This window comes from Temnothorax nylanderi, unplaced genomic scaffold (genome assembly GCF_030848795.1).
Source record: "Temnothorax nylanderi isolate EJ_2023f unplaced genomic scaffold, tnyl_v1.0 TNYL_tig0033_pilon, whole genome shotgun sequence".
In the NCBI taxonomy this organism is placed as follows: Eukaryota; Metazoa; Arthropoda; class Insecta; order Hymenoptera; family Formicidae; genus Temnothorax; species Temnothorax nylanderi.
Window position 1 is genome coordinate 154349 of NW_027249095.1, and position 12840 is coordinate 167188.

The 12840-nt window shown below is 31.4% G+C and overlaps 1 protein-coding gene across 2 annotated transcripts in view; it reads left to right on the plus strand.

Moving 5' to 3' along the window:
• The first annotated feature begins 217 nt into the window (after positions 1–217).
• The window catches only part of LOC139770786 (trissin receptor-like), a 76517-nt gene continuing 63894 nt past the window's right edge, over positions 218–12840 (plus strand). The window contains exons 1-2 of one of the 2 annotated variants that reach the window (XM_071702977.1): positions 218–403; positions 1561–2440. In XM_071702977.1, the coding sequence (XP_071559078.1) occupies positions 2322–2440 (119 nt within the window). In that variant the 5' untranslated portion in view covers positions 218–403; positions 1561–2321. The remainder of the gene's footprint in view (positions 404–1560; positions 2441–12840) is intronic. The other variant, XM_071702978.1, reaches the window with a different exon arrangement.

Here is a 12840-nt window from a genome sequence, read left to right on the forward strand (position 1 = left end):
GAAAACGCGGGTGGCGAGAGCTCTCGATTTCTTTCTCGGTGTCCTCTTCACAGCGGAATGACGCGTCGCGACGCCACCGGGAGACCGAAGGACAAGCAACGACGAGGTTGCGACGACGAGGGTGCAACGCCTGCGCGACATCGTTGGCGTGCGTTCACGGGGGTGCCGACGATGAATGAGCAACCGGCGCTCCTCAGTGCCGCGCGAAACAGCGAAACTCATCGTCGCGACGCTATCCCGCACGCAAATAAAATATATCTACATACGTACCGTCACGTCGAGAGAATTGTGAGCCTTTCGGCAACTGCAATCCTATTCGATTCAGTAATATTGATATTTTTGGTCGATGAGCACAAAATTCGAGACTATCGTGCCGTAAAAATACCAGCTTGATGTGCGACAGGTATAAATTGCACTCGTTAATCGTCAGTTTCTATATAGTCACAGTCCGAATTTTTATTTTACGAGTTTTTATTTCACGATTTCAGCCATCAATATAATCCTCTCTGAGAGTACTATAAAAAATTGTTACGGTTTAATACATCACAAAAGTGCGTTTGTCGTTTGTCACATGATCGCGCTAAATTGCTAATTTTGCTTTTTGACACTATTTCGTGACAAAACTGATAAAACCATACCGATTAAAAAAAATACGAAAACCTAAGCATTTTGTTTGAAATCTGATTTATCAATCACATAATTTTTGTTTGATATATTGATTCGATATTTAATAGAAGATTTATTAACTCTCTTGAAAATGTTCTTTTATTTCCTGGCTACTGTTTGAGATTATTGCAATCTTATATCATAATTATATTATCGCTTTCACATACATTAAAAAATTAATATACATATTTATAGCATTTATCAATTAGATATGTATTTTATTTAATTGTGTATTGACATTGACTGATAATCGCAACACTCATCTTGTCACGTATCTTAGCTGATACGTGAGAAATTTGATAATCATGCAATCATAGATTCTCACATTGAAGTAATTTCCTTGACAAGATTGTAAAAAATCATATTTTAATTTACAACATTAACCTAATCACGTAGAAATTTTTAATTGCTACATAAATGATAATCATTTTCCATCTTTGCTAGGAATATGTAACAAAAATTATGAGATTTTTATTTTTTGTACGTAATTATTATTATTATATATCTGATATTTATTCAGACATTTATTAATTACAATTTTATGACTGCATTTTTTCTAAAACAATAAATCTTTTCTACATCACTAAAAATTGACATAAAAGTCTTGAAAATTTTATATACAATAAAATTTTCTATAATTTATAAGTAAATTGAAACTTTAGGCAAGAAATAGAAATAGTTTATATTAACTTAAATATTAATAAAGCGTTTGTCGATCACGTGGAAGTTCAATGTAGGAGAATGGCAAAAAGTGATAAATAAGATAGAATGTCTCAGCATTTTCAAGAAATTTATGTCACAAAAATGTTATATTAGGTGCTACATCATTGAATTTATAAATTACTCGCATAAATTTGATGGAGTACGTTACTTGAGATCGGTCGTTTTGAATAGTATTGTGCTACGACAAAATTATTCGCTACAAATTTGCGGTGACTGCAAGGCCAACCGCATCGAATGCAAAGTGCGCAAAAGAGATGCTTAAGGAACGCTTACGTCCAAGAAAATAATCACGTTCGAAGGACAATGTGCGGAACGTAATAATGGAGGTACGACGTAATTTTTTATTACGTCGTTAATCATTCCTGCGTGCGTTTTCTCCGACAGAAAAACTGTGTGAATTGAAACGTCTCGTGTGCGATCGTTTAAGGGAAGTAAGGAAAGATAAGAAGAGGCTCAATAACCAATGAATTAATGCAGAATTTTCATCGTGATATGGTGATATAATAACGATCAGTGCCCGATAACAAATATGATAACGACACCGCTTCACCGGCGTGATTGCGGGGAATAAATTTACACGCGGCGAACAATTAAATCCGTCGTTACCGCAGTGCGCGTTAACGCAATATGCACCAATGTTCTATATGCATTCGGCGAGTCCCGACGCGCTAATAAGACAGTTGAAGAGAAACGAGGAGATTTTAATCTTGGTGAGTGGCGTGCTCGCCTTATTTCTCTCGCCGTACTATTTGTCGGCGGAAGAAATTCATTAAAGCGACTTCGTTCATCATTATTCTACACCTCGCCGCGGCGAAGTGCATCGGTGACGAATTAACGGGACGGTGGTGTAAAACGTGCAGAACGAAAGTGAGACAAGCTGTCATGTCGCGCAGCGTCTCTCGTCTGTACCCGCGATCTCGAAATTCCTCGTCATGAGCATCCTAATGTACATTGTTCAAAGTGAGTACCAGGGATCGCCGGGGGAGACCGCGAAGCAAAACGCTGTAATGGCACGTACGCAGATCGATTTTGTCGGCCAGGATGCGACGAGGTAAGCCAGATTTCTTAACTCGTAATTAACTCTTAATGTCAAATTAACGAGTGCCAAGTAAAGAGAAATTTTGAGACGCGATTAACGGTGCGTAAGTTAACGTTATATCAATCTTTAATAACTAATAGGCTACATAGGCTGTGTGCCGTTATTCACTGCCAGTACTGAAAATCTATAGTGTATGTGACGTGAACTATAGATTTTTAGTACTGGCAGTGAATATCGGAACGGAGCCATAATTGTAAATCGGACTCCGTTTCGGCTCTGCTTTGAGTCATCTTCAGCGATGCGGTAACAATTAAATCAAAATCTCACGTTTTCCGGCGAGAAATAAGTGAGTAACTTCTAAATTTAGTAGTATATGCTTATTCTCGCGTTCTCTCTGAGGTGGTGGGTAAGTGACACTTCACTTCTCTTTCTGCTCAAGTTATGACTGTCTGATTTCGATCATATAATAAACTGATCATTAGCCAAGTTTTATTTGGATTTTCTCGCAGGAAATTACGCTATTTATTTACTATTTTAAAGTTACTTTTTTGAAGTCACTTTTTCTTATTTGTTTTGAACTTTCAAAGCCCCTCTTTACTCTTGTCACTTGTTAATTTCATTATTGAGAGTCTTTTGTTACTTATCCAATTATTGTCAGATTATATAACTATTAACTTAATTTATTCTATGTATTTATGTTTCCTATTATTGTGTTTAATCTTTTTTCTTCCTCCGGATTAATACGGTACTCCTATATTTACATCCGTCGTAATATATTATATTTATGTCAATTAGTGTTTATTAATATTTACATTAATTGATTATATTTATATTAATTAAGCTGTAATTGTGTTAAACCGAGGTTACTTTGTAGAAGATTAATAAAATGAGATTTTTAATCTTTCATAATCCAAAAAATATTCTCTTAGAGAGTAATATGTTATGTATTCGGCTTGTGCTATATATTCGTATAAGAATTTGCATCACCCATTCTAATTTTTTTGATATTAAAGTCGGAAGTACAATCCCTGTTTTCTATTTCATTATGCATTATTTCTTAGACAAAAGTGTGCGACATTTAACCAGTATTAAGACTCCTGTTGCTTCACTGCATATTAAATAACGACTGCAGACAAGAGAGATAATACATGTCTTAAACCAGCATTTAATATTCGCATATGTGAGAAGTTGCTTCAACTTTAGCACAAGTTTTAGTAAAGAGAATGCTAATTTTACGTTGACTTCCCAGATGTTTAATACATTATTTTGCAAAATATGTTGTAAAAAGTTATAGAAGTTATAAATAAGTAAAAGATGATATAAAATATAGATAATAAAAGACATAATTTATCGACACAGTAGTTTACGAAGATGATTTTTTTCATCTGTCTCATTTTCGTATATTTATCTGGAAATAAAGTTATAAAAATATTATTACACATGTCCACATGTCACAAAAGCAATGTTATTTTATAGAAAACTATCGGGTTACTATCGCTTCGAGTTTATTGCGCGGCATAGTATCGTAATTTTTTCTGTTGATTTTTTTATATCGAATTTTTAGTCTGTTTTTGTTAAAATTTATAAAAGATTTCGAATATTTACATTGCAGAATTTTACATTATATAAATTCTTTTCAAGCATGTATACTTTTTGTCACTGAGAATTAATGATAAAATAATGAACAAATAAATACAAATATGAAAAATTTTGCCATTTTTTTTGTCCCGTTGCAATTCAAGATATATCGTCTCTCAAAACAGTGATGTTTATACGAAACACACAAATATTATTGAAATGTGATAAAATAGAAATTCATTGAATCCTATTAAGTAATAAAAGTAATGATAGTTACATACGAGATTCCTAATTACTTTATTCCATGATAAAGCTTAACATTGGATATTTTAATTAAAATCCGGTTCATAACTATTCATAGTAGCCCGGGATTTCAATTCATCAAATTGCATATCGTATCATTTACAGTAAAACTCAGAACAAGTTATAACGAACGGGAATGTTTTTACATGGAATTTATGGGGCTGTAGGGATCATAATTTTCAGAATGAGGTTATTAAACGCTAAAATTTCTAATGTCATTTGCAGATTCTGAGGGAGATTAAGATACGTATTCGGAAACTAGGGTAGGCAGTGTTTAAACCCTTGTGTCCACGATGCTAAAAATCGCTCTGAGATCTCACAAGGCTTTAAACACAAGGCTTAGGCTTATGACAGTCACATATGTATATTTCAGTTTAATCTCGCAGTATCAAAATAGTTATCGTTACATTTTTTTCTATGGGAGTTTTGATTTTACCGGAGTATTACATAGCATATCATTGTCATTCGTCGCAATCACAAATAAAAATAATTTCTCGAAATAAGAAAATAAGTGTTGATTTAAAATGGGAGGGTAATACATTATGTGTATTAATTAATATGCTACATCTGGAGTATTTTCATATCTTTTATATAGTATGTGTTTCTATATAGATTCTAAAATTATCTACGAAGTATTTTATTTTAAAGTACTTAGCAAATTTATTTAATTCTGATTTTTTATTATTTAATCTTGAGAGTCGGATTTTTCTTAATAAAATGAACAGAAGATCAATTATTTACCACAAGTTTTTAATATTAACTATCTATACTTTGTATTCTTTCTTTAAACAATTAAAAATATAGAAAAAAATATAATATAATATAATAAATTTAAGATTTTTTATATTATTTTATTAAAATTATTCACATATACATATATAATACTAATAAATAGATAAATGATAAGTTACTGGAATAATTATAAAATTATAAAACATTTAATTTTTAAACGTAAAAATTAAATACATTAAAATTATTATACATGTTTTATATCCTACGTTTATGCGTTATTCATTTATTCGTTATTATACCTGTGATATTATTTGAAATTTGTATAAAATTATCCAATCATGCTAATCTGATTCAATATTGTTACATAAAAAGTCATCCACTTTTCCGTTAGACAATCTGAATTTAATTCTAACTAACCGCGAGATATGGTTCTCCAATAGTATTCCAACTTTACCTCTTCATCATTTTTTATATTGGTTTTAAAACTTTTCTACGGAATAATTTTGCATACAGTTGAAATTGCTTGAGAGCAAATGCGAAGCGTTCATTTGTAAACGATGTTTTTCGAACCTTTAAAATCAGACATGAAAATATATAACATTACGGATATTTACTTACCTATTTTTATGTTAAAATTTATTCTATCTCAATATCTTAATTTTTATATAGCATCTGCTATTAATTTCTTATATCATATATATATATATATATATATATCTTATTTACTGTTAAAAATTAATCATGTTAGTTGATATTAATTAATGATCTCAAATTTGAACTGTTTTGTGTGTAACTTTAAGTAAGACATAAATATTCTAAGCTATTATTTCTATTTTTGCTTAAAAACACAATTTTATTTGTTTTTGCGTAGGAAAAAAGGAGTTTGAAAAAAGCTAAGAGCTTGAAACATGGCTTTTGTTTTAGTCTCTTTAGATTTAATCTTACAAAAACTAAAATATAACTTTCCTTTTTAATTTTTATTTATAGTTCAACAATGATGAATATAAGAATAAAATAATAAAAATTAATAAATTTAAATTACAATGGAATTAGTAATTTATTCATGTTATACCTACTTTGCTTTAATGTTTGAAATTTTTCATAATTGACCTTTTTTTAACCTGATACGATGAGTGATTCAATTTTTTGTATCGGATTTCTCTTACTTTATTTATGTCAGAGATTAAGTAACAATACAAAGTGATACCGTCATTACCATAGCGAAGTTTATCGAGCTTGTCCTGCGTAAGCTCTAGATAACTTTTGACGTTTCGAATGAACACATCCGTTAAAACGTCAAACGTGATATGACCGTTATTATTTTTTTCTACGCATGGGAATGCAGTAATTTACTTTTTGAAAAAGATACATGTAAAACACGAGTCTTACACATTATTGAGTTATTAGAAGATGGAACTATCTAGTCAATAACCCAGTCAGGCAATAGAGCTAAATTAAGATTGATCTCGTCGTCAAACTTTCACATCGTCAATTAGTGTATTACGTGTATTATCAATAATTGCTAGTAAGATAGTTATTGCTAGTCACATAGTTATTATTATTAATTATTTGCGTTATTAAACATATATAACGAATAGATTGACTTAATACACAACATGATTAGCGATACAGTAATATTAATTCTCACTTCATAACATTAATGATGCAATGTAAAATCAAAAGTTGCAAATGGATTATAATAATGCTATTTAAGGCGCTAAATAATATTTACATTTATATGAATTTAAAAAACTATACATTGTTATAAGATTTATTCCTTACGTAAAAATACCATAGTAGTGACAGCCTTCCTTAGCGGTACTCATTCTTTTACGTTTGTTTAGTAACACGCTCCAAATTACAAAATATAGTAGACAACGATATGAAATCGATAATATTATTATCTTATATAGTACGCGCGAGAGGTATCTCAAGAAAATGAATCTCACTAACAGGATTCTACTCTTAGCGAAATTTGGGATTGAGTTATCCACGATGAAAGTTTTATCTCAGAAAAAGATTCAGAGTCTAAATATTCAAGTATCCAAAAATTTAGGCATTCCCCATCGCCTGAGAATGTATATATGTAAGAAGTAAATATTCAAGAGTTTTTTTAAAGCCTACCAGAGATAAAATGGATTCGCGAAATCTAAAAGACCTAAGCACCCAGTTGTCAGAAAAATTAAACGTTATTTATAAAGATAAGAAGTATCTTAGCTGTGAAGAAGTATTGTGTTAAAACTAAAATACAAATTATATATTTCAGTAACAAAGAGAAACCGAATAAAAGAAAGATAAACATTATTCACAGTTAAATAACATAAATTTATTAAAAGAAATCGGATCCAACCGTTCTACATGAAAGTTATTAAATAGAATACGCTGCAAAGTACATCCCTTTTATGTGTTTTACACGACACACTTCGTTTTTTGGCTTCGACCGCGGTAAATGTGTCCTTTGTCAAATCACTCACTTGAGTTCAGAATTAATTACTACGACTAATATGCTTCTTCCGCGTCAGCTCTTGCTTCGCTTTCCCGACTTCCCTTACACGGTTTTCCGCCAGATGAATTTAATTACTATCATTTTGATGGAACAATTAGATTTCAAAGAGCACGGCGCCTACACTGATTATCTTGGCGCAGCGCGCAATTAATTCCGCGCGTACCACTCCAATCATTTTTGCAATGCTCATATGGGATTTCGTGTGCCATCCATGCAACGGCACGTTCTCGACCTGCACCATCCGTGATCGAGAAATCTTGAAAGTATATGCCGAGTCTCCGATCAGTATGCAAATTCGTAACAATTGATTTGCGTTCGTTTCAACGTACGTCCACCACGCAGACATTTGATTTATGATGCTATGAATATATGCATTAACTGCACGTGATGTTTGTAAAAGCAAGTGTGTGTTCGCCACAAGAAAAATGAAAACATAATTATTTTACCATCGATTACTTAAAAAATATTTGATCTCTATAAGAATATATTAAACTCCTTATTCCCTTGTGATGGATATAATATACTAGTATCTATCATTTTATTATATGAAATAAAAGAAAGCTATTTGTCAATAATGATTAATGCTTTAAAGTGAAAAAGATAATTCGTTAAATTGACAAAATTTTTATGTAATTATTTTCATACAAATATTTCGTGTAATTTTATATGTTTAATATTGAACTTTAATGCCTCAAGATCAAGATCACGACTGGCGTAATTTATAACCGGTGAAGATCTATTATGTGCCATAAATTCTCCCATTTTGTAGCCTGCAGTCACGAAATTAGGTTTACGGCTATATCGATCACAAACAGTATCAGGTATCCATAATGTCAGCGAATGATCGTAATCAATGATATTGATAAATTTGTTAGCTTGGTAATTATTTGCTTGTTTTGATGCTCGAGAAATGATATAATATAAGCACAACTAAAGAAGCAACAACATAAAATTAATCGTGCTTTTTTAATTATGATTAAAATTTTACTATTTTAAATCCGCAATACAAAGTACGTAAGCTTTTATTCGAGGGATAATTTCGATATGCTGGCTACAAAACGTTGCTGAATGTGGCGAAACAACTTCCTCACATACACGGAGAAGTGAATTCACTATTGTGTACCACCATCAGCACAAACGCTGCGTTCGTAATAGAAAAAATCAACACGTAATTGGCCAAGGGTCGAAATTGTTACAAGGGCGTACTACGTCTGTCAGATTAATTAAATTTACCTGTTAGAGTGCGATCAAGTGGATAGTTCAAGATAAACTGCGAACTCGGTTTTTTCCAGTCGTTTGCATCGGTTTCTTTACTTGACTTCTTCTTCCGTCTCTCTTAAAAATCTGTCTGGATGGGAAAAGTTAATGGACGAAGTTGACGGTTCAATCCCGGTAAAAGAACAGAAAGTGTAAAAAGGATACGTTCGGACTTCTGGCGGATGCTTTACAGCCGGTGAACCAACCGGAATTTAAAATTATAATAAACTTTGTAACTTTTTTCCGCAAGTATATCAGCCTGAGATTTTAAAAAGTTCAGTCAACTTCTTAAGTTTTAGTAATATGTATCGTATTGAGGCGGTAAATGGAAAAAATACTTTTTTTTAGAAAACAATACATTTCGACTTTTTTTTACTTAATATTAGAGAATAAATAAAACCAACTACATACAGTAACTGTATTACAGTTACATCAGAAGATAATGGAATTGTTTCTAAACGTGCTTTGAGATGAGATAAAAGCTTTAAAAACTCGTGTTTTCTTAAAATAATTTTGTTATTTTGTATTGAGTTACTATCGTGAAGGAATAGAAAGTAAATAAACATCAACCTTCTCGTGAAATCATTTGATAATAACTGTCATTGCCACACGCAGAAAGATATATAAGATATATAAGATAAATGATATAGGAATAATTTTATATTTTGCACATATTTCGCACATCTCCAATTAAATCTATCTAATTCTGTATCTGAAAATCAAATAGTCATAAATGCAAAATTTTTTCAGGAAAGCTTCAAGAGTCATAATTATGAACGACTTTTAAGATAAATTAATCAAACATAAATCAAGTTAAATAATTACTGAAGTATAGTTAAATACTTAAATTCAAGTTTACACACATCTATATGTAATCTTTTCAGATATGAAATTGATTACTTTCGATTTGCTTTCTTTTCCGGGTGTAAGTTTATCAAATAGATTAATGATCTATCTTTATACAGGAAGATTGTCACCAAAGAAGATATATGTTGTCAGATATCAAGTGTTACCCACGCACGAAATTATTCAGATTGGAAATGCTTACACTCCGATAATAAATTAAATTTGACGTTAACCCGACATCCGTTCGGATTGTTATAGTGATCTCATTTAATCACTAATTGTCTGTAAATTCATTTAGGGATTATATTGACGAATGGATCGCATAATTAGACTGGCTCTATCGGCTTGCACAAACTGAACTTGATCAAGCGGAACGTTAGAATACCAATTAATCGACATTATAGGAAATTATATGTTTATCGGCCATGCAAATATTTATATCCGCTGCATTAGTGAACCAATTTCTTATCGATATAGTCATATAGTGCACTTGCTTCAAAACGAAACAGATTTATTATCGCTAATTGCCGCTAATGAAGCGGAAATTTTTATTTTACGTTCCATTTTTATCCAGGCAATGATACACCTGCTTCTTCTCAATATTTTATATGTATATCTTTCGTTTCTTGATTTCGTTATAGAAAATTAATCTTGCATAAACATTGATATGTTTAAATTCGTTATTTTTCCTCCCTACACGTTTGATTCATCCGCTACTCGTGTGAGATACGTGATACGTGATAAGTTTTTACGACGTCTTAATTATTCGTGCGACACACGTAGGTCGTATAGCTATGTGGGTAGCTTGCTTGTCGGATATTACACGAAACACAGGTATATGGGTGGAAACAAGATGAATCAGTCTCTGCAGGATTTCGGTGGGTTATGTTTCTAGAGACTTAATTCGTCTCTTGGGGATTACTGCCTTGAAAGGGTGAAATATCCAGGGAGCAAGATTGCTGATATTTCTGTTTTCAAAAAGGAATATTCCATATATTTCAAATATAGAATTTTTTCAAAAAAATATTCGATCATATTAGATGATGCATATTTTTCGGGAAAATAAATTATTAATAAAAAATTTTCAAATAATATAAAAAATTGTTTAAATGGTTTAATTTTATAAAAATTATTTCTTTATTAATGTTAAAAAAGTGAACATTTTCTTTTTTTATGTTAAATATTATTTATTTGGAAAATATTGAGACAAAAGAGAATAGTTAATATAAAAGAGAATAGTTTTCTAATTCGTTTATCATGTTCTTATAAATAGAGTCTATATTCTTTCGCTTTGTACAATTGCATAATTTTGTCACATAAAACTGTCCTCAATGAGCACTGCTTTTGAGGATAGCACTGCTATATAATAAAATATTTTTTTGAAATAGAAATATTAGATGTTGTCTCCATACGCTTCAAAAGATATGAAATAATTATTTCGAGAATCAATACCTTAGTACAGGTACACAAGGAGAGAAAAATCGTGCTAGAAAAGAACATCGGAAAGGCGTCACGCTATCAAGGTTCGGTGATCCATTCTAAAACGAGACAAAACAGTCGAGCACCGTAACAAAGCTTTAAGACAGCCAAGCCAACGCAACATCCTATCTATCGCTGAGAAAGATAACTTCAGACAATCCTGATGGAAACTTCGCAAGATTTAGTGACATAGATACACAAATACCTTCGTGCACGAAAAAAAGGAAAAAAGTAACATTGTCTTAGACGTCTTAGTTTATAGGGAGTAGGGGACCGCGAATCGAATAAGCAATTTGTTTCTCCATTCGTCTCACGACGATACCTACTGAAAATACTGAAAATCTATGGTATATACGTGACGTAAACTATAGATTTTCAGTACTGGCAGTGAATATCGGAACGCAAGAGAACAGTATCTCCATAACAATACTATTGCTTTTCCATAAGAATGCTGTTTTCTTCGTGACAAAACGGAAGGAGAAGGTAAATCGATATTTTCATACATATGTACATAAACATATATCGTTAAGAAATATGTATCATATGGATACATATTTTCTAACGACAGAAAACGTTAAACTTCTACAAGTCGGTTATAAGAAGGTTGATACGATATTGGAGAACAATAATACGCAAAGACTGTATAAAATAACTGAAGTATATTGGGCTCATTTACTTGAAATTGAAAAGAGATGAAACTTGAAATTGAAAAGAGTTGAAATCGCAAATTGAAAAAAGTAACCAATCGTTTCAATATAAGGGAATCATTTTTTGTCTGTAAATTCATATACTCGTGAAAAATATAAATTTTTCCAAAAATGTTAGTTGTACATTATTGTTTAAGGATGTATTACCTATACCTTCCCAGCCAAAAGTGCAGTAATCTGAGAAATCCAATTATATCGGTTGTATGCATACTTTAACGGCTTACTACTATTTAATATCATAACAAGGACATTAATGTTACTGACTTCAGTGATTTTAACCAGTTTTTATGATTATTAACAGCGTATTTGTAAATATTCTTAAGGATGTATGTCCGTTCAGTCAAAATAAAGGGATCAAGCTGAAATTTACAGAGATTGTGCACTTATATGTCCTAAAAACCTGTGTCAAATTTCAGATCGATTGTCTGACTCGTTTAAAAGATATTAATTTTTTAATTTTGTTTTTTAGTTAATTTAAGTTTAAAAAATTAATATCTTTTAAACGAGTCAGACAATCGATCTGAAATTTAACACAGGTTTTTAGGACATATAAGTGCACAATCTCTGTAAATTTCAGCTTGATCCCTTTATTTTGACTGAACGGACATACATCGATCCTTAAGAATATTTACAAATACGCTGTTAATAATCATAAAAACTGGTTAAAATCACTTAAATCAGTAACATTAATATCCTTGTTATGATATTAAATAGTAGTAAGCCGTTAAAGTATGCATACAACCGATATAATTGGATTTCTCAGATTACTGTACTTTTGGCTGGGAAGGTATAGATAATACATCCTTAAACGGCGACACGCTAAACAAATAAACAAATGTGAGCGCATAGAAGAGTACGGTCGAATCCGACCTTTCAAGTATTCAGACAGATTTATCGTGTGTCGAACTTGACGCGACGAAGTCGTATTAATTGGATGAAACGTAGGTCGACACATAGAACACGAGCTTAGTTATGGAACAAAGGCCTTCGCCACGAAAAAGTTA